General features: G+C 40.5%; 1 protein-coding gene across 1 annotated transcript in view; it reads right to left on the reverse strand.

The window, feature by feature from the left end:
- ARHGAP18 (Rho GTPase activating protein 18) overlaps window positions 1-25,955 on the reverse strand; it is a 190,250-nt gene extending 164,295 nt beyond the window's left edge. Inside the window, exon 1 of the mRNA XM_040627789.1 lies at window positions 25,765-25,955. Coding sequence (XP_040483723.1) covers window positions 25,765-25,808 — 44 coding nt within the window. The 5' untranslated portion in view covers window positions 25,809-25,955. The remainder of the gene's footprint in view (window positions 1-25,764) is intronic.
- Between the last annotated feature and the right edge of the window lie 522 nt (window positions 25,956-26,477).

Below are 26,477 nucleotides of genomic sequence, written 5' to 3' on the forward strand. Positions count from 1 at the left end.
GTAAATGCTCATTGCAGAAAATAGAAAAATTACAAATAAGCATAAAGAAAATTAATTATCCATAATCCCACCGCAGAGATTAGTTTCTTTTTATAATGGCTAAATTATTTGTTCTACTATGGGCTACGTGCAAGATAACAAGGAGTTTCTAACCATAAATTCCAGGATCCCTTTAACATTGAAAATATTCCACTCTAATCAATTCTTCTCTCATTAAAGAAACAAACAACAAAAAAAACTTAACTGGGACAGGCTTTATGTGTAGCTTTTCATAATAAATAAAGGGAATAAGGATCTGTGCACATTTACAAAATAAATTTCAATCACATTAAAAAATACACTAAGTTGGATTCAACTTTTTTGGCTTTGAAGATCCTTGATTTTAGCCACTGGTTTTGGAAATTTTCAATATGTAAAGGGTTCATACCCAACTTTATAGAGAAAATGGGGGTGAACACAGAGTTGGTCTGAGGAATCAAGTGTTTCCACGGGTTCCCACAGCCTGCAGCAGCAGCATTTCCCCATCAGAGGTGGAACAGAGGTCAGGCATTCTGCAGTCAGTGTATTTAGCAAACAGGCTACAGCCACCTGGCTGGCTCAGTCAGTTAAGGGTCCAACTCTTGATTTTGGCTCAGGTCATGATCTCGGGGTTGTGAGATCGAGCCCTACCTCAGGCTCTGTGCTGGGTGTGGAGCCTGCTTCTGATTCTCTCTCTCCTTCTGCCTTTCTCCTCCCCAAAAACTAAATTTTTAAAAAATAAGTAAAAAATAGGAAACAGACTATGACATTTCTTACCCTAGGAAAATGTGCACAGTAGAGTGAACCTCTCAGAAGTCCTACAACGGGAAACAAAACCTTCCTTTTTACTAAATATTTCCCAAACTTCTTTGGCTACCTACGCCACTTTTCCCCACTTCTCAACACAAGTAACAACTAAGAACCCCTCAGAGTAAGGCCACGCCTTGGAAACACCAGCATTATCTGCTCATCATGATGATGCCCGTCGGCCTTCCACCCTCACCTCTATGTTCTTCCAGATACACCAGCCTATCACCACGGTAAGGCCACTGCCACTCCCTGCACACCCTGGTGTTCCGCAAAAGCCCCGCCTCCGTACGCATCGTTTCCACACTACTCTCCTTCAGCCTCCCTAGCTGGTAAATTTCTATTCATCCTTCACGCTGCTCAGCTCTCTGCCTGCCTAGGAGGGCAGGGCCAAACCTTCCTGGAGACTTCCATCTTCAGTGCCATTTGCATCATCACAGACCTTTCCACAGGAGATTATAACTGGCTGTCTCCTTGTGACTCCCTGTAAGTCTCAGTGAGATCCCTCGATGGTGGGACCCTCACCTTTTTGTCTTTTATTAAGGGAGACTGGCATATAAGCGGTTCTTCACATGTATTAGTTAAACGAATGATAATTGAATAGTAAATTGACACCAGCTCTTTTCACAAAGGGGAATCAAAATGAAATAATGGTTAGATGAAGGTACCCGTATTCTTCTTTCATCAATGGATTTGTGGAGGCAGAATTCCTACCAAAAGTAGACTTCTGAATGGCTCCAGATACCTCCATCTGTTATCCAGTGGGAACGCAAATGCTCTCAATGCCACTAAATTGTATGCTTAAAAATGGTTTAAAAAAAGCAATCAACTTTATATTCTATATAACGTGCCACAATTTTTAAAAAGCAAATAGAAACATGATGTATTTATAAGGTTTTTTTTTTTTCCCTGAGTGTTGGGAGAGGAACACCATAACTACATTTAAAAACAAAACAAAAACAAAAAAACCCAACCATTTTCTTTGGATAGACCAGCAATTTGAAGATGCGCTGAGCTGAAATTGAAAACAAAAACTGAGGGTAACTACAAACAAAACCAGAAGTGAAAAAGTTATACCAGGGAAGATACAAGTTTTTATTATGTAATTAAAACACAAAGATCCCGCTAACTAGAGAAAGCAAAGCAGCACTTCTACACACACAACCCCATTAGTTCCCCTTAAATTGCCAGGGACAGCCTACAGCTCACAAGTGACTATAAAGTAAGTCAACTGGCTTTACAATAAAACACATTCTAATACCGCAAAAGAACTGTCTATGCGAGAGACTTTTATGTGGCTCTTAAGCCTATTCCAAAAGATATTCCAGGAGAGGGGTTGCGGGAGTACTTTGATCCATGACACGCTTGTAATAACAGGTCCCCAAGGCATTTTCTCATAAATTTCCTTCAAAGGGGACAACACTTCTGGTTTGTTTTAGAATAATCTGTAGTAACTTTATAGGCAAGCTGCTTCTTTATTCTAGAACCTTAATCTAAAGCTCCAGTATTTATGCAGAAAAATCAACTATATTTAAACTTTAATCCATTATTCACATGGCTTATAAATACACAGATCAGACACCCTCTGGTACTTTTTACTTTTGCTATCCCTAAAAATAAAGCACTTTTTAAATTGGCTTAACTAAGATTTTCCAGGTTTCCCTTATAAGTAAGGTAACATGTAACAATGATGAAAAGTCATCAATGCAGAAATACAATTAATCACATAAAATGGGCCAACACCACTAGACACTTTCCTACAAACAGTTAAAGCATAGCAGGCAAATAGCATTAATAACAACTTTACAAAACACAAACAATTCTAAAATTCTCTGTTCATATTTTGTAGCTATCCTTTTTCTTAAATGGGAAAAGTCCAAGAAAAAGGTGTGATCCATTTACTTTCATGATTTCACAAGAGACAATAAGTTCAGTATATTCTGTCACCTTATTTTTATTGAAACTAAGGTAAAGAATTTACGTACTGTTGGTCATTACCCCCATGATCTGCTATAGGCTACACTGAGTTAATGGATTTCCCTTTCCCTTCCTTTTTGTAGACTGATAACCCAGGTTCATAAAGTAGAAGAAACCAGTTCATCTAGAATGAGTAAGTATAGCCAAGTGGCCACCAGCTTCTTCCTCTTTGCGGCACCGAGCAATTAACAAACAGTTGAGCTGCACAAACACGAACTGAACGTCATCCTCACCACCTCCCATTTCTGCTTCTTGCTTCTGACCCCTTTAAAAGCTATACCGAAGAGGTGAACTTTGCAGGTACCTAAATAAATAATGAGAGGAGTATTTATCAATTCTGCATGACCTTCTGTGCTCTTTCCCTCATTATTGAGACATAACTTTCCTCAAATGACTCCCGTATCAAGTGCCCTTATATTGCTGCTACGTGATCTGCTCCTAAGGCCCAGTGTTTAGATGCTGACACATGGAGTCCTTAAATACATCCTCCACCCTCCTCCCTGCACATTTCTCTGCCTGGTGCCATGACCTTCTCTCCGTAGGATTCTAAACTTGAGTTTTTGACTCATCTCTTTGTTAATTTCTTGGAGTTGACAGTTTGCCTGCCTGGACTGTGGTCCTGGCCCATCCCTCCCAGCTTGGTCAGCTTCCCTCAAACTTTGACTCCTGACATGCCAGACTCCTAATACGAACCAGCCTACCTTCTAGCGGACCCAATTCCAGACTCTGGCATGTCCAGCCTGCCACTCTCATTGTAACTTCTAGACTAGATAACCCACAAAATAATGAGCCTGCTGTTATTTTGCAGTAATGCTCCAAGCTACTTTGGCAGGTAGGAGAAGAAGAAAGCAAAGATGCAGGCTTCCTAATAAGGACTCCGATTCCGGAAGTGACAAATACCAAGGGGAAGACTACACCCTTTTAGCAAAATGTGAAACATGCAGGAGATTCGATAGGACTCTAATATTTGACATACTGAATAAGGTTGATCATCAAAATATCAGTAAAGACAAACTGGGAATTGGTCTCAGAACACTGTATTATTTAAAGGATACAAAATTAGTAAATAGGGTGCAAATTTGGTCATTGTCAACAAAGTGTTTTGTTTTCTTCCTATAATTACAAATTTAAAAGAATCTCTGGGGTGATGGTGGAGATGTCACAACATGGCATATATAGTCTCCACCAGTTTAATAGATGCCAAACGCATATACAACACTTCTCCCAACCCCATGTGCAGCCCGCTGGCAGAAGCAGAATGCTGGAAATCTGCAGGCTTCTGTCTAGGTTGGTGACGCTCTCCTCTTATCATTTGAGTTACATAGGGTGACCAAGAGTTTGTAAGCTATTCAGACCAGCTTCACCTGTTTTTTTAATTAAGGAATTTAATGATATATTATTCAAATTGATGAATTAGAAGTTCAGAAAGAATGGTTTCTATGAAAACCAAGCTGAATGCCTTGGAAATCCTCTACAAAGGCAGGATGCCAAGACAAATGCTGTTGGATTAGGTGAGAGTGAGACAGGTATTGAAAAAAAAATGAGAGGGAAATGGATAGAAATCTAGAATTCTATATTCAGAAGAGGTTTTAAGCTCTAGCAGTATAAGATTCTTATTTTTATAAAACACACCTCAAAATACATTACGCCCGTATGTTTCTATATGATTACACACCAGGTTGTAAATAGGGATTTCCTGTTTTTGTAGTGTTTTGAAAGCAGTCATGGCAGCGAGGGGAGAGAAAAAAGACTATGAGAAAAAAATTACACAATAAATAACATCATGTATAAAAAGAATCACGAAAGGATGGTCCTTAAACTATTAATAGTAGTTATCTTGGAACAATTTTAGCTTTCAAACATTTCTTTATGTTTAAATATTTTATGAGCACTTTACATAATCACAAGAAAAATGAGGCTGTTTTTCATTTTGGATTTTTTTTTTTTTTTTTACTATTATCACAAAAAGAGAAGAGACCATAAGACTATTTGTAAGAGCAATGCATTTGCCTCTGGCATCCCAATAGATAGCAGATAGGAAGGTGTTAAATGCGAGGGTTAAGGGACATTAAATTCCAATGATGAATTCCCATGTATATAAGAGAAAAAAGTTTTTTTAAATTTTTTTAAGATTTTATTTATTTGAGAGAATGCATGAGAGACAGCATGGAGGGGTGGGGAAGGTGGAGGAAGAGGGTGAAGCAGGCTCCCCATTGAGCAAGGAGCCCAAGGCAGGGCTCGATCCCAGGACCCCAGGATCATGACCCGAGCAGAAGGCAGTAGCTTAACCAACTAAGCCACCCAGGCGCCCAACCTTGGCAAATCTTAATTTTTTTTTAAATTCACTTAAAAAATGTAGTAGGGAACAAATTCTGAAAGAAAAATTATAACTTTGTAGAGAAAGACAAATACCATATGATTTCACTCATGTGAAATTTAAGAAACAAAACAGACGAACATAGGAGAAAAAAAAAAAAGACAAAAACCCAGTTTCTTTAAATACAGAGAAGTGGTGGTTGCCAGAGGGGAAGTGGGAGAGCTAAGGAGGAAACAGATAAAGGGGACTAAGGGTGCACTTATCTTGATGAGCACGGAGAAATGTATAGAATTGTTGAATCACTATATTGTACACTTGAAGCTAATACAACATGCTAATTACATGAATTTAAAAAATTAAAACCACATTATAATGCAAACTAATAATTTGACAAGAAAACTCTGGGACCAGAGAGAAGAATCCAGCTCTTCTTACTGTGTTATGTTCCAGCAATTCTTTGGAGTTCTTGGGAAGTGACCATTCATGTATTATTATTATTTTTTTAAGATTTTATTTATTTATTTGACAGAGAGAGAGACAGCCAGCGAGAGAGGGAACACAGGCAGGGGGAGTGGGAGAGGAAGAAGCAGGCTCCCAGCGGAGGAGCCCAGTGTGGGGCTTGATCCCAGGACTCTGAGATCACGCCCTGAGCCGAAGGCAGACGCTTAACGACTGAGCCACCCAGGCGCCCCAATTCATGTATTCTTGAATACTTTTTTCTAACATTTTCCCTTTTCCAATAAATCTCCATTCTTAGACTTCAGTGCTGCTTAAAGAAAAAAAAAAAAAGCCACCTTCCTCACAGTATTTTCTCTTCTCTATTGATTAGGCAGGTAAACGAGCAGTTATCATTTACATATATGGTATGCTTCCAGTTCTATACCTAAGGTTAACTCATATATAGGGGGAATTCAGGCTCTCGGGAAACTATCAAACTTGTGTTTCTATACAGATATAAGTGGGCAAACCAGAATTTGGACATATCTGGAGTCCCCTGGATTCTAGATGAGAGCAGGTACAGTGGGTCCAAGATAGGGAGATGAATCCTCCAATCCTCTATTTTCACTAATAGCTCAGTCTATCAAAATCTTAGCAGATTCTGTAAGATCAGGTTTGCTTTGCAGGCGTTCCGGCACCTTGGCTGTGATCTAGAGCTGTTTGTCTCTAAATTTCCCCAAGAGGATTTGAGAAATAAAAATGGAGTATTCTTGAGCTATGCCAGACTGACACCAATTTTCCAAGTCCACAGCAAAAACACATCCACGCACTCGGAGTTAAAAGGATCACGACTGAGAAGAAACCTTCCTGATAGGGTGTTTTCGTTCATACCAGGCTATAACGGAAGCTCTTGCATTAAGAAATTGGAGCGCGTCTCAGCGCGGCTGTCTTGGCTTATGCAAGAGTCTTGACAGACACTGATCAGGCATGGCTCGCCTCATCCTGTCTTAATAATTCATTTGGTTTTACTTTCACTTACACACAAACACATACCACGCAAATGTATTATTAGAAGTTACTGCTATATTGAATATTAATGTTAAGAGTATGTACTCTAAGCCCGTCAAAAAATAATTATTTCTCCCTGGGAAGAAAATACGGTTAATTCCACATACTTTTCTCCCAGAAGTAATGAGATTATTCAGATGCCGTGCACTTTGTAATGCATGAAACCAGAACTTTCTGTCTCGGTGTCAAAAGTAGAAGTCAAACACAAAAATCAACGAATTCAGCAGGATTACACAGTTTGCAGATTCTGTGCTTTCCATTTTTCCTCCCCATATCAAATGACTGCAAAGACAGGCGATGTGATGGGGAGGAGGAGTTCTGAACTTGGGTGCCAGGAGTCCTGGATTCTAGTCCCGGCTCTAATATTAACCTGTCATATGACCATGGGCACGTGCCTCAGTTTCTCTCCTTACTTTCCTTACATGTAAAAAGGGAAAGATGAACAAAGAACTTCTAAAACCTCTTCCAGTCTAATCCCCTCCAATTCTAGTTTCTGCTTTGAAGCCCACTGATCCAACCTATAACAATACTTGCCCACTTTAAAGTTTCCTTTTCCCACTTGACACTTTTATTTCGACTAAGTATGAATTTCTGTTATCATTGTCCAGCATCCTCACTAGAAGAAAAAAAAAAAAAAACCACTCTGTTACAGGCATGCCCAGACATTGGCTCTACTTTTTCTCCCCCCAGTTTTTTTTTTTTTTTTAAGATTTTATTTATTTATTCGACAGAGATAGAGACAGCCAGTGAGAGAGGGAACACAAGCAGGGGGAGTGGGAGAGGAAGAAGCAGGCTCATAGCGGAAGAGCCTGATGTGGGGCTCGATCCTGGATCACCGGGATCACGGCCTGAGCCGAAGGCAGACGCTTAACCGCTGTGCCACCCAGGCGTCCCTTTCTCCCCCCAGTTTTACTGATGTAATCGATATACAGTATTATATTAGTCTAAGGTGCACCATATAATGATCTGATAGATGTATATATTGTGAAATCATTACCACAAATTTAGTTAACATCACCTCACAGTGCATTTTTTGGTGTGATGAGAACTTTTAAGATGTACTCTTAGCAACTTCCTAGTAGACCACACAGTACTGTGAACTGTAGTCACCGTGCTGTACGTGACATCGCAAAACTAACTTATACCTGGATGTTTGTACATTTGACCACCTCCACCCATTTCCTCCACCCCCAGCAATCACCTATCCATTCTGTCTTTCTGAAGTCCTTTTTTTTTTTTTTTTTTTTAGGATTCGCACGTAAGGGAGATCATACAGGTGCAACGAAGAAATATAGAACTGACGAAGGAGGAGAGATGCTTCTGTGTGCCGTGGAATCTGTGGTTAGTTGATACTGTTGACACAGGATGTTATTAGACTATTCAGAATCACAAATGAGGTTAGCAGTACTATTTGATATTAAACAGATTCTATTTCGCAATAATTAACGAGGGTAGAAAACGCAGCATGCTAAATCACATCAGAAATTTCCTTGGGCTCTGAGGCATGCCAGGAAGAATGTGAGTCGCTTTTATTACTTTTCCTATTCCTGTGCTCCTGAAGCAGGAGGAAGAGCCTTAGTCATTTGCAATTAATTACTCGTTGAATCTTCTAAGCTATGATCAGCTTTCCTTTTGAGCTTTCATCTAAGTATCTCTAAGAACTTTTGAATATTAATTATGACAACACTGTCCTGAAATAATTTGGGGCTGTGATTAAAAATTACGTGCCCTACATTTGGTTACTCTCTTCAGGTGTGAAGCTTACAAAAAAAAAAAAAAATCTTAGAAGGTTAGAGCTTGGACCCATGTTAACACCCACCAGGCCCCGCTTCACATTTATAGATGAGGTTCTAAGACGACAAGAGTTAAGGGACGTGCCGGATTCCACCTTGCTAGCCATGAAGCAGACTTAGCATACAATAAACCACATCCTGTTCTCCAAGGCCTCACTCGAGCTTGTGCCAAAATAACATGCTTCTTAATAATCTTTTACCCATTCACCTAAGTTACTAAAAAAATTAACTTCCTTAGAGACAAGGCCAGCATGTAGGTGGGAATGGTCTGGGAGCCTAAACAAAACCTATTTTCCTTCCTGAAATATTTGGTATTTGTCTAATCTTCTCAAAATGAGGGTAATTAACATGAGGTCAAGCATCCCCATGTGATGAGTTGTATCCAGTTCTGGAGTTGGAGGTAAGTTGTGTTTAAGTCCAAGAAAGCAGCTTCCAAACATCAAAAAGTCTCTTTATCTGGCTAGTAACAGAACAACTGGGTTCAAGCATTAGGTTACCTGTTAGGGGTCACAATAACTGGGAAAGTACCTTTGGTTTTGGTTTTGTTTTCTTAAAGCGACCTATAGTGTCCAAGGTTCTCTGAGAAGGAGTGGGACCCTAGGGTGGGAGGTAAGGACACTGGAGCATAACTGAAAAAGAAACAGGGCAACACTGAAAGAATATTCCAATTAATGGGGCACCTGGGTGGCTCAGTCAGTCAAGCAACCGACCCTTGGTTTCAGCTCAGGTCATAATCTCAGGGTCTGAGCTTGAGCCCCACATCCGGCTCCGCTCAGGGCAGAGTCTGCTTGGGATCCCTTCCGTCTTCCTCTCCCTCTGTTTGCCCCCATCCCCACTCTCTTTCTCTCTCATATAAATAAATAAAATCTTAAAAAAAAAATTCCACTTTCCTGGAGAGAAGAAAAATAGTAGCATTAAAGGTGTGCCTCATGAGTGTCTTTGCTCTTCACAACTGCGTAAACCATTAAGGGCTGAGCACTTGGGGTAAGGATGGTCCAGCTATTTTGAAGCATGTTTGAGAGTTACTTATGGAGCACTTATTATGTGCCTAACATTTGCTACTATTTGTATTAGCTCATTTAATTCTCCACACAGTTCTGTGAGGGGGATTTAGTTATTATCCCCACTTTACAGATAAGAAAACTGAGGCTTGGGGGTAGAGTATCAAGCCCAGGGTCACATGGCTACTGAATTGGAGGAACGAGGTCTGATTCTTAATGTCCAACTTTGAATATCAGTATGGTCTTGAGATAAGTGTGCCATTTGAGTGCCAGACTTATGTCATGTTGTGGATTAACTGGAAAAAAAAAAATTTTAATGCCAGATTTAAGAGAGAGAGGGAACAAGCAAGCAGGGTGGGGATGGGGGTTGGGAAGGACAAGCAGACTGCACTGAGCACAGAGCCCAACACGGGGCTTAATCCCATGACCCTGAGATCATGAGCCGAGCCAAAAGAAAGAGTCGGTTGCTTAACCGACCGAGCCACCTGGGCGCCCCTCCAGGGAAGCTGTTTTTAAAATTAACATAGGCTAGTGTATCCCTTCCCAATGTTTTATTTGAAGGTACAAGCCTGAAACTCATCCTTCTGTCCACGATTATTTTTCATTTCTTCGGAGACATTCAGAAAATGTGGTGAAATGATATCGACCTGGGTCACATTAGAGCATCTAACCTGAATAGTTCATTCTTTGTCTTTACCCTTGTAATTTCTCTCCTTTGTTTCCTACCTTGTGCTTCCTTCTGCCTCACCAGGCTCTGCAACTCCTCAAAGAAAGCACAGATGATCAAGAGAAACAAACAAAAAAATTGGTGATATTAATATTCAGGCTAATAATTAATAGTTAAAAATATAAATTGAATTAATAGAGGCCAAAGTCTAGAAGTTTCATGACCCCACAAAAGACATCTAGATATAAATGTGTACCCTTCCTGTTCATTTTCTTTGTGCTCTGCATAATGTCACAAGCCTGTGTTCCTGGTAACATATTGTAATGTCCAAAATAGCATAGAAACTCATTTTATAGAGCTCACAGGAGTAGTCCTCGACATACCGACTTTTTCAGATATTCAGTTTAATTTAATTTTGCCACAGTAGAGCTAGAGTTACTTAATCGAAATAATGCCAGATCGGTTTGGTTAATGTTCTGCTAAAAATAAAGACCTGGCTTTCTATTAGATTATCAAAATTCTACTCCAAATTGGAGATAAGGCAGAGTTTTATGCTGTCAAGATATCGGGTCAGGTGTTCCTTCTGTTAGTTATCGGTAGTCTGAAATCCGCAATGATTCACTTCAGAAAATAAATACTACCGCAATTAGAATGTGTCCTGTAAATGTCTTCTATCTCTTTTGTTCTTGTGCGCCATCTAGTGTTCTGTAAGGGAAGATTCAGCTTAATTTTCATCCTTGCTGAGAAGATGAAAGCCCTAGCGTAGAAAGAGACCATCTAGTCCAAAGCCCAGCTCTCATTTTCTGTATGAGGCATTCACTACTTTATGGAGATGAAACACATAATTTCTGATTATATTTATATTTATATCTATATAAATGCCAGGTTTTATATATATATATATATATACATTCTATATTTATATATATATATAAACATTCTATATTTATATATATATAAACATTCTATATTTATATATATATATAAACATTCTATATTTATATATATAAATTCAATTTTATTCTAGAAGAGTGGGGGACATTCTCCATAATACCCTGTTGACTGACTTTACTGTTCATAATCATATTAACAGTTTTAGTGGCACAGACCTGAGAAATACACAATATTCAGAATAGAAACTTAAGTATTACATTGGCTTTGGAGACAAAAAAAACTCTGATTTGGGGAAGGTTATACACTTCACTCAGACTCAGTTCCATCATCTGTAAAATGTACATCATTGTATCTATCTATCATCATCGTCATCATATCTCAGGGGGTTATTATGGACAAAGAAAAATAGTTGAAGTCCCTAGTAGAGTTTATGATTCGTGGAAATAGTCAATTAGTGGCAGCCATTTTTTAAAGACTGTATTTATTTGAGAGAGAGAGAGAAAGAGGAGCAGAGGGAGAGGGACAAGCAGACTGTGCTAAGCAGAGAGCCTGGTGAGGGCTCCATCCCACCCACCCTGAGATCATGACCTGAGCTGAAATCAAGAGTCAGACAATTAATTGAGCCACCCAGGTGCCCCCAACTGGCAGCCATTTTTAATATTGTAGAAGTATCCCTATAAAATGGGGTTCTCAGAAGCCAATATTGGGTTGAATCAGCACCCATCCTGGCAAATCAAATCTGGATCTACACAGTAACGAGAGGGTCCTTTCTCCTAGCACGCCTCCTCCCGCAGTACACCCGATACAGTGTAATATGCGAGAGTAGTGGGTCTAGTGCTCAGGCAGGTAGAGACCCCACCTTCACCTATCAGCCAAGTGACTTCAGGCTTTCCACCTGACCTCTTTGTGCTAACGTTTCAACATCTGTCATATAGGGATGATGATGACTCCTGTCGCATTGGTTTGTGAGGACTGAATGTATTGCTATATGCCCCTGGCATACAGCAAGTGCTATATTATTTCTGTTAAGTATGAGCTATACTTTAAAGCAAAATAAAATAAGTCATTTACTTGGTAGGGTGCTAATAACACTGTTATAGAACGGATATTTAACTAAACTTAATTTTCAAGAAAAAGATTAATACAGAGGCTGATTTCCTTCATCTGAAATAACCAGGAACACTTCTATATTTTAGGTGCTCCCAACATATGTTGTTTAAAAGGGTCATCTTCTTGAAAGATCTATTTGATAGAAGGATTTCTGGGTTGGGTTTTTTTTTTTTTTTGGCTGTTTTTGAAGGCTTTGTTTTAAATAATAATTATTATCCCCAATTTCTTTCTCTATGCAATATATTACACCAAATGCTTGTGGTAATTGTGTCCCTCAATCCCCAGTACAATGCTTCCAGGAGGAAGGACATGACCATTTTCCAGACTATACTGATGAGGAACTAAAGCCTCTAGAGAAATTTCGTAACTTACCCAAGTTTATAGAGCTGGTGTGTATGGAAAACAAACAAAACAAAAAAACCCAACCAGAATCCCAATCCAGAATGGGGAATATTTATAACTACTATGTAAAACAGCCTTTCTACTTAGAAATGGTTGAAACTGGTTTCTGTAAATACTTCAAAGTGAAATAATCCCCAGATCCTAAAACAAATTGTTTCGCTTCTCTAAGTCTCCATTTTCCTCACATACAAGATGACAGGGATTAGATCAGGTGGTCCAAAATACTGGAAACACCAAAATTTAAAGAACATATTTTTACTTCATACATCTGGCTGGTGAATCTAGAAATTTATTTAAAATTTGAAAATACATCTACTTATGATTTTTCTGTTGCATTCTCTAATTGGTGTTCTAAAAGTTATCAGTTATTGATATCGGTTCAGCAAAAGTTTAAATTTGATTTTATCTAATTCAGAATTCAGAAAGCATATCTGTTCTTATGCATATAGCATATTAACTCTATATTTAGTCATTTTAATAACACCCAAAATTTCTATAAGCCCAGAATTTAAAAACACCAATTATCCCACATGGTCTGACTTGTTAAAATTACAATGAATTAAATCTACATGAAAGATATAAAATATGATAAAAATTGTTGATTTCACATATACTCTTGTTTTAATTTTTTAATAATTTTTTATGTTATGTTAGGTTAGTCACCATACAGCATATCCTTAGTTTTTGATGTAGTGTTCCATGATTCATTATTTGCGTATAACACCCAGTGCACCATGCAATATGTGCCCTCCTTACTACCCATCACCGGCCTATCCCAATCCCCCACCCCCCTTCCCTCTGAAGCCCTCAGTTTGTTTCCCAGGGTCTATAGTCTCTCGTGGTTCATTCCCCCTTCTCTTTACCCCTCCCTTCATTCTTCCTTTCCTTCTCCTCCCGATCGTCCTGCTATTTCTTATGTTCCATAAATGAGTGAAACCATATAATGGTCTTTCTCTGCTTGACTTATTTCACTTATACTCTTGTTTTATAGTAAATGTTTAATGGTAAAAATGTCACCTCTTTAATCATTGGCCAGTCTCAATTTATTTGGGTAAACACAAAACAATGGGGAAATCTGCCACAAGTCAACCTGAATATTAGAAGAAAACATTACCTGTTGGCATTTTGTTTTTATTTTCAAGTCAGCCAAACATTTATGATAAAAAGAAAGAAAATATGTATTCGTGAAACCTTACATTCTTCATTTATTTGTAACACTTTTTTTAAGTAAGCTCTACGCCCAATGTGCAGCTTCAACTCACAGCCCCAAGATCAAGAGTCACGTGTTCTACTAACTGAGCCAGCCCTGCGCCCTGAAACATTACATTCTTTAACACTCAATTAATACATACTCAATAATTAGAATGGGGCTACTTGCTAGTATAATACTGACATAATAGACGTCACTAAACTCAGTCTAAGCCCCCCATAAATTATCCCATACAGCCAAGAGTATTCAATGACCTGGCCAAGCATGTGAAATAGATAATGGGTCAAAAGAAAAGGGAACTGAGCCCATGACAAAGTAACAGGTTACTGTAGTAACTATATTTGGTGTAGAAGGAAGGAAGAGGGCTCCCCCCCAACCCCCCGTCCCTGACCACCACTGTGAGCTCCACGGTCTTTCCCATAATACTATTTGCATGCTCTTCACAGCACTCATAACTCTGACATGTTGATTCATGGTGTCTCTTTCCCACCAAAATTCAGGTTCCCTGACATCAGGAATCATCCTGTCTTCTCACTCCTGTGTCCTAGTGCCTCCATAGTGCCCGGCCCATTAAAGATGCTCAAAACACAGTTACTGAGTAATGAATGAAAGCAAGCAAGTGGTTAAACAATGACCTTCTGTTTCTAATTTTTTTTTATCCCTTGCTATTAGTTGTTGTCCTTTCTATGGTTCCACCCATTCTAAGCAATTTCCTCTTGCCTTGGTTAACAACTAGACCTTCGTCTGAACACCCTTCGTAGCCAAGGACAGCCAGGCATTGTTTAGTGCTGAGCTGTCGGCAACAGCCTGCTCCTGAGCTCTGGGGATGCCTACGCTCGAAGGACACAACTTGCCTTCTGGTGAGAGACACTTCAGGATGCTTCCCCCTCTCCTCGTGAGACTTCGTTCTCAGGCGTTGCTCACAGACTAGATGCTCTCATTCAGCAGCGAGAACTTTGCATCTCCAGCGTGTCTAGAGTGACAAGGTTCTGTACGTGTGAGGAGACATGCATCTTAGAAGCTTCATCTTTCATTAAGGGACGCACATCATCGCCACCATTCTGACCCGTGACTTGGATAAGGTGTCCTCCTGCACTGGGTCATTGCTTTCTGACAGGCCTACATCCCATAGACAAGCCTACATCCAACCCACAGCTACCTGTAGACACTCTGCTCCGCCCCCGGCCCCCTCAAATCTGTAGTGGTTCTGGCAAGGCCCACACCCAAGCCGCACATGAAGGCACCAGGCTGACCACTGGGCCTTTCCAGGCTCCATTACCCTCTAGTTACTTCCACCTGGAAGTAGATCCCATGTTGCCAAGCCTAAGGAGAGGGCAGTGACTGCAGCGGGCTGCAGGTGCTTTATGCTCTAGCATGGTTTGTAAGGCCAACCTTCACTCATGCTTTGGGAGTTAGGAAGCATAAGCTGCACAAAGCATCAGATCCCTTCCAATGGAGGCATAAACAATCAGACAAATGGTAGCCTTGTTGGTTATCACAGACGTATCATCGGGGACCTGGGTGTGTTATACTCTCTTAGCCTGGCCATGTCCTGTTATCTCCTAAATTGCATTTAACGTCACTTGAATCAAGCCCTTTTTTATTTTGGCAACCTAGATAAGCCAGAAGCCCATGTCCACGGCAGAGCAGACCTACAGACCTTCCAGAGCTCTATGGGAGAAGACCATACATACCCTGTGCACAGACACTAGAGGACCTAAGAAGCTTTTTCAATCACAGATTCCTCATCAATCTTCACAGAAAATGTTGATTCAGGAAAACAGAAGTGGAGCCGGAGAATCTGTACTCTTTCAAAGTTTATTCTCTACCCCCACTTCCACCTAACCACTCAAGCATCCCCTCACTGTATCTGAAGAATATTCATCTTGGGAACCCACTGATGGACCTAAACCGCACTCCTATGAGCAACTCAAAAAGCAACAATAACCAAGTCATTTTGCTCTCAGAACAAGGGGAGCTCGCATTCATTCACTCACTCATTTGTGCATCAGGCACCGTGCTAAGCGTGTTCGGGGAAATCAAGGTGAATAAGATACAGTTCCCGTGGGCAGGGCCAACTGCACTACTGTGGGGTCCAGGACAAAATAACAATGCAGAGCCCCTTGTTCAAAAAGTATTAGGCATTTCAGGACAGTGACAGCAGAGCATTAAACCAGGCATAGGTCCCATCTGAATGTGGGCAAAGCATATTCATACTGGGAACCCATGGACCTATGGGGCATTCCAAACAGCAATGCAGAAAACAACAGGAAGTACTTCATTTGGCTCTCAAAACCAGAGCTCTCAGCTATGCTTATGACACGGGCCTTGCCTGTAAGGGAGGAATCTAGAACATTCCCACCTGAGAAATGACATTCAAACAGGCAAAATTGATGAGATAACCAAAAGACACTTATCATTACGAAAGAGTCTCCATTTCAATCAATTCTTCTAGTTGAATAACTAGTCCTAACACTTCCAATGAGGGAGCTTAAAATAACCACAGAATAATGAATTACCATTCTCCATTACTTTGGGGTTTTCCTGGGTGCTACCACTTTCTAGAAGCTATAAAAATTAACACATAGGAATAAAAGCCCCTCTTTGTAGAGCGGACAGAGGCATAAGCAAGTGATATCCATGAAAAGGAAAAAAATAACAAGTCTTCAATTCTACTTAGCTCACAATACCTTCCTAATATCCTTTCTAATCTTCTAAGGAAATGCAAAAAAAAAAAAAAAAAAAGGTGAGAAATTTTCATTCAAGACAGCTTGAAACTTGAATTAATCCAAATGCACTAAATAAATGAGCTCTTCCATACTTTAGAACATTATTCTTGTTAAGCCATTTGTCAAACTCATATTCTGACATTTCATGTGAGTAACCATCATGATTTCATGGTACAGAATTATGTAGTTTAAGATGTTGACGTCTGTTATGTTGTATGGATTTGGGGATCTAAAAACTCAAATCTTGGTATTTATTCCTATCCTTTTAAGGCCAAAGAGAGGGGAGAAGAGAGTACAGACCAAAAGCATGACCAAAATGCTTGTCTCTTTATAAACACAGCACTTAAGGGTTCTTTGTATGGCTCATGATGGTCGAGGTTACTAGGTTAGCTGCCTAAGTACCAAAGACTTGGTTTTTCTACATTTACTATGTCGCGGTTGCTTTGCCTTATTTGCATTCTGACATAACACTCGGCTTCAGAACATTACAAATAGCAATCAACAAAATTAAAAGGAACACAGCTTTATAGCATGCTGAAATTGTGGTCGAGGGGAAACAAGTTCTCTGAGCAAAAGGCGCCTGTAGAGCAACAGGGCTCTGTATTGTTTCAAAAACACCTACCCAGATGTGAAAGAATGTCTCCTCCCTGCACACAGGGGAGAAGAGTCAGGAAAGACGACCTCTCGCGCCATCTCTAGCAGGCACTTGTACATTTCCACTTGCCGTCGGGAACCCAGAGGTGATGGAATAGGAGCTGGTCAGGCCCCTATTCAAAATAAAACCTCACATTCAAGCAAAGAGGAAAAGGGAATCATCAAGTACCGATTTAAAATTAGTTTTACTCAGTGAAAGAAAATTTACGAAGGAACATATCAAGTTTGCTAAGGAAAAGAAAAACTTATCTGCCAAATTGAACACAGTGTACTTTTTGGACTTTTTTTTTTTGAAGTCCACTGATAAATGTAATGTACGTACATGAAACCAGATTCCAGTTTAGTTTTTCTTAAAACGGGGAATATAATGAAGTCTGTATCTCACGGTTATTTTAAACTTATTAGTCAGAACATCTTCTACTCACCTTACTCAGCAAAGCCGTATGAGAGTTTCAAAAGTATGTCAACTAAGTTTTCTTCAGAATCATTCTTTTTAAGATACAGACCAATGCTGGGGATTCTGACTTGGTAAGTCTAGGGCAAGACCCATGCATGTTTTGTTTTGCTCTTTTAAATAAAATGTTTTTAAATTCGCTAGGTGATTCAGAGACGCAAAGAGCTAAGTCTCAGAACCATTGTTCTAAACTAATGGTTCTCAAAGTGTGGCCTCCGGACCAGAAGCATCAGCAACATTTGGGAACTTGTTTGTAAGGCCCTTTCTGGATCACCACCCAAACCTACTGAATTAGAACCTCATTGGACGAGGGGCACATGCTGCAGTTTAACAAGCCTTCCAGGTGATTCTGATTCATGCTCGAGTTTGAAAATAGCTGTTTAATTCAAAACTGAGGCCAAATTCATTTGTCTTATAATTACTAAAACAAAGCAAACAGACCTTTCAAGCAGATTTTTATGGTTTCCTTATTCAACACGCAAATCAAAATAAATCTCAGAAATTTATTTCTCCCTAAAAGGACGTAACAGCTGCTACCTTGGACACGTTTCTATAAGCAATCACTCTGGCCACCTTGAGCTCAGCCTCCAGCTCCTTCCCTGGGTTACGACAGAGGTCAGCAAACTTTTGCTATAAAGACCCAGATAGTAAATGTTTTCAGCCCATCAGGCCATATGGTCTCTGTCACAGCCACTCAACTCTGCCATTCACAATGCATAAAAGATGGGTGTGGCTGTGTTCCAATAAAACTTTATTTACAAAAACAGCTGTCAGGCCAGATTTGGCCCAAAGGTTACAGTTGGCTGACCCCTGAGTTTAAGAAAAATTGGCAGACTAGTTGGGGGAGGGGAGGTGTGGAGAGGAATGAAAGTTACCATCCCTTACCCATGAGTGCACATTCTCCCATGAGCACAAACTTATCCAATCTGGAAGCTGCTTCCAGGTGAAGGAGAACAGACTACAAAGAAAAGGAGAGAAAGAAAAAGTGGTGTGTCTCATTTATTCACTTATAACTTATTCACATAGAAATACTAATTAGGTGCATTCTATGTGCCTGGAAACAAACATCAAAGCCCTATCCCCATAAACCCAAGTCCAACAGAAGAAAAAATAAAAATTAGAAACAATGCCATGTGATACAGCCAGACAATGAAATATTATTCAGTGCTCCAAAGAATGAGCTATTATGTCATGAAAAGGCAATGGGAAAACAAATGCATATTACTAAATGAATGAAGCCAATCTGGAAAGACTACATACTGTGGGATTCTAACTATAGGGCATTGTGGAAAGGGCAAAATGATGGAGACAGTAAACAGATCAGTGTTGCCAGGGATTAGGGGAAAGGGTAGATGAATCCACAGAGCATAGAGGACTTTTAGGTCAGTGAAACTACTGTGTGAGACACTATACTGGGAGACACATGCATTATAGGATTTGTCCAAATCCATAGAATGTAGGAAACCAAGAGTAAACCCTAAAGTAAACTATGGACCCTGGGTGGTGACAATGTGTCAATGTAGGTTCAGCAATTGTAACAAATGTCCTACTCTGGTGAGGGATGTTGATAATGGGAGAGACTATGCCTGGGTGGGGGCAGGAAGTACATGAGAAATGTCCACAATGATCTTCTCAATTTTGTTTCGAATTTAGAAGTGTCCAAAAAAAAAAAAAATCCATTAAAAAAACAATATTCCCAATACATAGAGTGAAAAAGAGATCTGATAGGACTATTAATAGAAGGATAATAGAATGTAAAAATAATGCCAGTGAGACATCTGATTCTATACTGTTGTGCCAATCATGACAGTTTTATTCCATTAAGTCACACTACCTGACCATTAATTCACGGACCTCCCGCTCATGGTTTCAGGATTAAGGGAACTAATTGCATAATGAGCCCACGGGGCTAAAGAAAGAAGCCTTGTCCAAAGACAGGCCAAATTCTGTCATAACAGTAATAATGACTCCAAACAGCATCCCCCTTTTCTCCCATCATGGCCTCTCTCTTTGTAGGTGTCTTGCCATTAGGCTGTACATTCATAGAGGGCAAGTCCATATTCTATTCCTCCTTGTATCTTCAAGAACTAACGCAGTATCCAACACATGGAAAGCACACAATAAAAATTGTATAATAACATGAAATGAATAAATTGCCACTTATTGAGTGGCCACTAAAAAAAAAATGCTTTAAAATTGATCAAATTGCTCTGGGAATATAGAAGTGATGACTGGCAAGCCCGAAGAAGCTAGGAAACAGCACTAGGTCTGGACCTCCAGGAATGAATGGCATTACGCCACTTGGAGAACAAGGAGAAACATATTCCAGGTAGAGGAAACGACAGGTGCAGAGGCAAAAAGCTTGAGATTAAACATTCAGGAAACAAAGACAAAATCAACACAGCTGCACCATCGGGTAAAATGATGAGAAAAAGAATGAGATTTTTTTTAAAAAAGAAAATGAACGCAAATTGAGATGTGCCTTATGTCTGAGAAGTTCGGAGATTATCCAAACATATGGCATTGTACCATATAATCTGGAAACTGTCATGATCAAACACGTAAAAGTAAAAACCCCAATAAATCACTCTCACTGTAGCACAGAGGCCCAAATAGAGGAGTCTGGCAGGAGCATGCTTAATGGACCCAATGAAATAGTTGACTACCAAAACAGTGACCAGTAGGATGGATGGGGAAAAAAATATTGAGAGGCTTTTCTGAATTTGCATAGATATTCTTTCCTATTAGATGGGGAAGAAAAAGCTAAGGAAGATTTCTCCCCTTTTCCATTTGGGAGACTTTAGAATAGGTGAGACTCTTACCGGAGTCAGGAAACAGAGCCGGAGAAGCAAGCAAGCTTAGAATACAAAGATAGACGTTATTCTGTTGCAGATATGCTGAACTTCAGATATTTGGGGAAAGATAAAGTGTAGCCTCAAGTTTTTAATAGTGTAACTTATATGAAACCACTCTGAAAGCTTGAAAACAAAGTGCAAACTACTAACACTTTTAACAGTAACCAATATATGATGGGTCTGTAAAATGTAAAGCATGTTGAAACCAGAGTAAGAGGTGAAATGGTCACATTTTTAAGAAGCCATAGAAGACTACTGCCAGACTGCCCCCTTACCAGGAAGTCCTCTGGAAAGCGAAGGCCTATCAACAAAAACTTAGAAAAATAAATGTTTGGTCCCCTTAGCCACAAGATTACCCTTGGTCCAGGTCATAGCAGGCCAGGCTTACCACTCACTGGGCTACCATTAGTGAAAAGATTCCAGAAACAGCCAAAGGGTTCTAGTATCCACGTCTTCTCAAAAGCAGGGACATGAATAGCACAACTTACATCTAAGGTCAAAGGGTCAAATTCAGCCTTCCAAACCCCAAGGTATGCCTTGGTATTGATTTGGGACATGGGAGGGGATGGTTTGTTTTTTACAGTTATTTATTTGAGAGAGGGTGAACATGGGGGAAGGGTAGAAAGGGGGGGAGGGAGGGAGGAAGGGAGGGAAAGAGATTCTCCAGCAGACTCTCCACTGAGTGCAGAGCCCAACGCTGGGCTCAATCTCATAACCCTGAGATCACTATTTGAGCAGAAACCAAGAATCAGATGCTTAACCAACTGAGCCACCCAGGCACCCTGGAAGGGGATGGTTTATTAAGACAGCATTCACCACAGATCATAGGGCACCAGCATCTGGAGTACAGTGAAATATTTAATGAAAAAAGAAGGGACTGACTCTGTGGCACATAAACTGTTTCATTCAGACTTAGGGCAGACATTTTCTAGTTTATTTAAACCTAAAGATATTTTATCAGAATATCCAGAATAAACCAGTTTTCTAAAAATAATATATTGGCTTCCAAAAAGATTCACACGATAGATACCAAAAATATTACATGTAAAATTGAGTGGTAAAATTGTGGAGTATTTCATTTCTTTTGGGAACAGGTCCCTGTATTTTCTAAGTTTTCTATAGGACAGCTACCGAAAATATTACCGGGATTAAGCTTGGGTGGTAGGATTATGATTTAATATCTTTGGGGACATTCTTGTGTATTTTTTAGGTTTTTTATAACAGAAATACATTACTTCTGTAGTCAGAAATAAACTAATTTTGCAGAGGAAAGAAAATCTATTCATGCCGGCTTCCACCTCTACACCGCCTTAGTTCAAGTTACTGACATCTCCAGTCTGCAACACATCTTCCAGCTTTCTCTCTGGCCCTACCGTGCCTTCTCCAGTTAGGAGCCATAGTTCTCCTCTAAAATGTAGAGTCCTCCTTCGTGGCACTTAAAGAATTCATTCTCTACAAGACCCATGCACCTGGCCCTGGCCTAGCCCTCTGATCTTATCTCCTAATTGACCCCTCCCCCCACACCTGTGCCTAATTCCTACCCACCCCCACCCCCCTCCACCACCACACCTTTCCCTAACCCTCTCCCTGCCCCCATGCCTTTCTCCGCCCAGCCACACTGCTTTACATCTGTCTCTAGAACAAACCAAGCAACCTGGAACAGGTCTGTGGGCTTCACCTCCATACTGGTCCCAAATCAAATATTGTCTCTTCAGAGAGGGCTTCCCTCATTCCATACTATTTCTTGGTCTGCTCTTCACAGCTCTTACAAGGACCTGATATCATTTTATTTACGGTCTGCCTCCCCATTTGAACCACCATCCTCTCCCACCATACTGTAAGTCTCTTGAGAACAGGAACCTTATTCATCTTGTTCAAACATCTGCCCTGAATATCACCACAGAGCTCGTCACATAGCTGCACAATGACCTTTTGGTAAGGGGTGGGGGTTACCAGCTGGCAAGATTTTTTCTGCACATTGCCTTCAAGTTTATTTTCTGTGGTGTTTGAGAAAGTGATTAAGAGTGCACGTTTTCTTTCTCAGCACACCATGACGTCACCATTGCTAGATTGTGTGATGTACTGAGGTAGAAGCAGAAAACGAGGATTTAGTTATGTTTGTTCTTTCATATGCTTTTACTGGGGGCTACTTGGAACTGCACTAAGAGATTCACCAGGTTAATTCTGCAGTGGCTTACTTTTTTTTTTTTTAAACATGTGATATAACCAAGACATTCAAACATGATAATGCAAGAAACTTCACAATAAAGGAGGGAGTGGAATGTAGATACCCATATGTTCAAAAAAATGCAGATATTCAGATTCTAACTGGGTTTGTACTCTTATCTTCCCATTGCTGAGCTATTCAGCAGAAAACAAGGTCACAGAGAACCAAAACCAGGCTTACCCTCAAACCTTAGGATGCCTTTGTAGTCCCAAATTAAGTTCCTATCAGTGACAATTTGAAAGTTGCTGGCTAGGCTAAAAGTGAACTATGCCCTTGAAAAAGACCCAGAATCCCTGGGATTTTTGGACATAAATATATCAAATCTAGAAGTAGTTCGATGTCTGGCTCCTTGCCTAGACTCCAGTTAGTACTTGAGAATTTCTAGTTCTGTGCAGGTACAGTTCTTTTCTTTAAATTGCTAGAACCAAAGCTAAGAGTTGTCCTAAATAATGGAAAACTCATTTATTAAATCAAAAGCAGTCAGTGACTGGCACCTTTCATGCCCTACAAAGATACTTGATTAGCTCTTTTTAGAGCGCCACAAAAAAATATGATGGAAGGGATAGCTGAGAAAGTTCTATAGAATTATTAAAACACACATTTCTGATCCCATGGCTCCTCTATTGAAAATATGTGGGATTTATCCTGATCTAGGTTTTGAGAATCAACACATTGCAGCTGAACTGGGTTCGAATCTGAAGCACTACGTGGGCCTGTCTCCAAAACAGCAGCAGAAACAGAGCAGCAGACAGAAGTTCATACTTAATGACGGAAAAGACTGGAAAACATACCTATTAGAAGTTCTAGTACTATTTGATTGTTTAGAGGAAAAATGAACTTCATTTTATTTCAAGTGTTCCCTTCACAGACTGAGGGAGTTTGTGAAATCCCACCTGTGTTCTGACATGGAAGAGACATGAGCAGCAGGTAGTGAGACTGAGACAGGCTAGTAACAGACAAAGGATGGGATGGCCCCATCACCTTTCCAACTCTTCTAAAGGGAAACAAAGAGTTGCCCTGGAATCCTCATCATGTGTCATGATTGGATGACAGGGGAGAGAGGAGAAGGAACCGAACGGCCTACCTAATATCCAAATGTAGAATAACTTTTTTTTTTCCTGTTTTCTTCTCCTTCCAACTGATCATTAAGACACCCTTCTAGGTGATGGCTGATAGTTCTCAGTATTAGAACAAACTTTGTGTCTAAGTAGAACCAGAATGATCACTGCTAATTAGGAGAGGAAAAAAAGCACCTCTCAGAAAACATTCCACAGAAAGAGACCAAGAATGAGCAAAGGCAGGCCTCTGATGACAGTTTTTCTCAGTAAAATCCCGAGTCTTTTGGAGCTTCTGAAAAGGGTGCTTCTTCTGTTAATTCCACTGAGGGACACCTGGATTGGTGCTCAGCTGGTATGAACCTGTAAAAGCCAGAGGCCGGACTATTAACCTCAGCGTCCCTGGGCAGCTTTTGTCCTGCCACAGGTTAGCTGAGAGTTCAGAACTCTGGGGTGTCGGAATGTATAGAGCCAGGATATTTACACCAGAAAAGGGAGGAAGGAATGGATTTCTCCCAGTTCCCAGGCTAGCAAAGCGACTTTAAAGAATTTTGTCCCTTCTGTAGAACAAAGCCTGCTGAACTCAAGGCAGTTGGTTCCAGTCCCTACAAAATAAACTAGAAATAGGAACTTTTAGGTCTGGGCCAACTTGATCCCTCACCCTTTCTTTCTAGAGGTTGTTTACTTATTCGTAGGGAGGGCATCACAAACACCTGTTATGCTAAAAAAAAAGGCTTTAGGGGAGGAATGGAATGGGTGAAATAGGTGAAGGAGATTAAGACACTTATCGTGATGAGCACGGAGTCCTGTGTAGAATTGTTGAATCACTATATTGTACACCTGAAACTAATACAGCCCTGTGTGTCAATCCTATTTGAACGTAAAAACTTAGTGACTAAACATCAACCCTCCCCAAACAAATAGGCCTTAAAAAGTAATAATCTGTCCAGAAATTCTAACTTTTTTCCACTTAAGTATTTCCACGAAGCACTTCCTTATCGTTTTTCTTCCTCTATCCCTACAAGATCAGTATCTTTTTCAGTTTGGGTCTTTTGCTGTCTTAGAGAAATAACACTGTTTTCAAAGGAGTTGTTATTAATAAGTTTATCTTTAAATTGAGGAAATTAATAGCGAATTCGAAAGACAACATTTTTCTGCGCCATTTGATTACAAGCGCTGAATGTTAGGGCATACGTGTAGACCTCCTCTTAATAGGTTGGGGTTTACTTGCAGAAGTGATCCTTTCTCTCAAAACCTCCCTCTGAATTAACAGTAATGGAACCTGGAGCCACTACTACATGACATTTGGGACAGTTTCTTTAGTAGTGCAGAGTTCGCATTTATCTGAACGCTCTGTGTTCTGAAAGCCTCTTGTTTACGTGAAGATCCATCTGAAGACGTTGACGCCAGCTTTCATCAGAAATATTAATTTGCAACCACGAAGCCGAGTTACAGGTTTTTTACTTTTTAGCTGATGCTTCTGTAGAGAAGCTATCCTGCTCAAGACCCAAAGGATGTGAGGGGTGCTAGTTTTTTTTTTTATTTTTCTTTAAATTTGTGGACTCCTATTGATCTCTCAGGAGTAAACCCTGAACATTTGTTTTGTTTTTACAAATAACTAGATACCTGTAGTACGAACGTTTTCTTTCTAGTCAGCTGAAGTTCCATGTTGAGCAAGGTTGGTGTTGAATTTTAATATTATTCTCTCTTGGCTGGAAGTAAAATTAAAATCATTTTGAAAAGGCTGCCAATTATGATATCCATTTGCCTATAGGGCATAAAGTATGTTTCCTTAGAATACACCAGGAATTTTCTAGTGCTTTTAACCTCGTCTTGTAAAGAGAGACCAAATTTTACCAAGCAGGTCGGGGACAGGGCTAAGAATAACAGGTAAGAACACGAATGCTTATTTCAACTTCATCCTGCAAGGGTTTTTAAATCACACGAGAAGTCCTGTTTCTCAGTCTTCGTTAAAAGCAAACTTGCAATGTGAAAACAAGGCTAACAGTTACAAAATCTTGCCTAGCTGTGGGTTTCAGAGCTAGCAAAAGCCCTGAGAAAGAGATCATGCAAAGGAGCCCTCCTTACCTGAAGTGAAAGCAGTACACCAGCTTCGTTACTACTGTAACCATCTTTCCCAAGTCGAAGAGCCGGGAACGCCGGAGTGACAAGAAGTGAAGAAGGAAGCCGAGGTTGGAGCTGCTGCAAGAATCTTCCCAGGCTCCTTTCTCTCGTGACACACCTCCTGTCTCTGGCTCAGAACACCAGCGGCTCACACTCGCCCTTCACGCTTACCCACAAGCCTGTCCTATCTGCTCCATCATCCAGCAGCTGCGAGAAGCACCCGGCTGAAGCGTGCACACCCGGGGTGCTGAGCACGAGCCCCGCGCCGACCAGGCGGAGCGCCGCCCGGGGAGCCCGGGAAGCCCGAGGCTGCGCGGCCGCAGCTGACGATCCTAAAGGCGCACGTTACTGGGCAGAGAGCAGCTTTCCAGGAACGAGGACCAGCTGCGGCACAGCCCCGGCGCTTCCCGGAGCCCAGGGCAAGCCCGAGCTCGCGGGGAGCTCAGGAAGCGGCCGGCTACTGAGCATGCTCGGCTCTCCCGGCGCGGCGAGGGCCTTTCAACCGGTCACTTCGCTTCCTGATTTGAGAAAGGGAGAATGGAGAAGTGTGCGGAGGGTGAGATTTAGGGGAGGTGATTTCTTCAACGTGGAGATGACCTTCTCCCAGCCCCCAATCCCAACCGGAAAAAAAAAAAAAAAAAAGGAGAAAAGACATTGCATTACAATTAGCAAATATT

This window comes from Ursus maritimus, unplaced genomic scaffold, assembly GCF_017311325.1.
Source record: "Ursus maritimus isolate PB19 unplaced genomic scaffold, ASM1731132v1 scaffold_13, whole genome shotgun sequence".
NCBI classification, from domain to species: domain Eukaryota; kingdom Metazoa; phylum Chordata; class Mammalia; order Carnivora; family Ursidae; genus Ursus; species Ursus maritimus.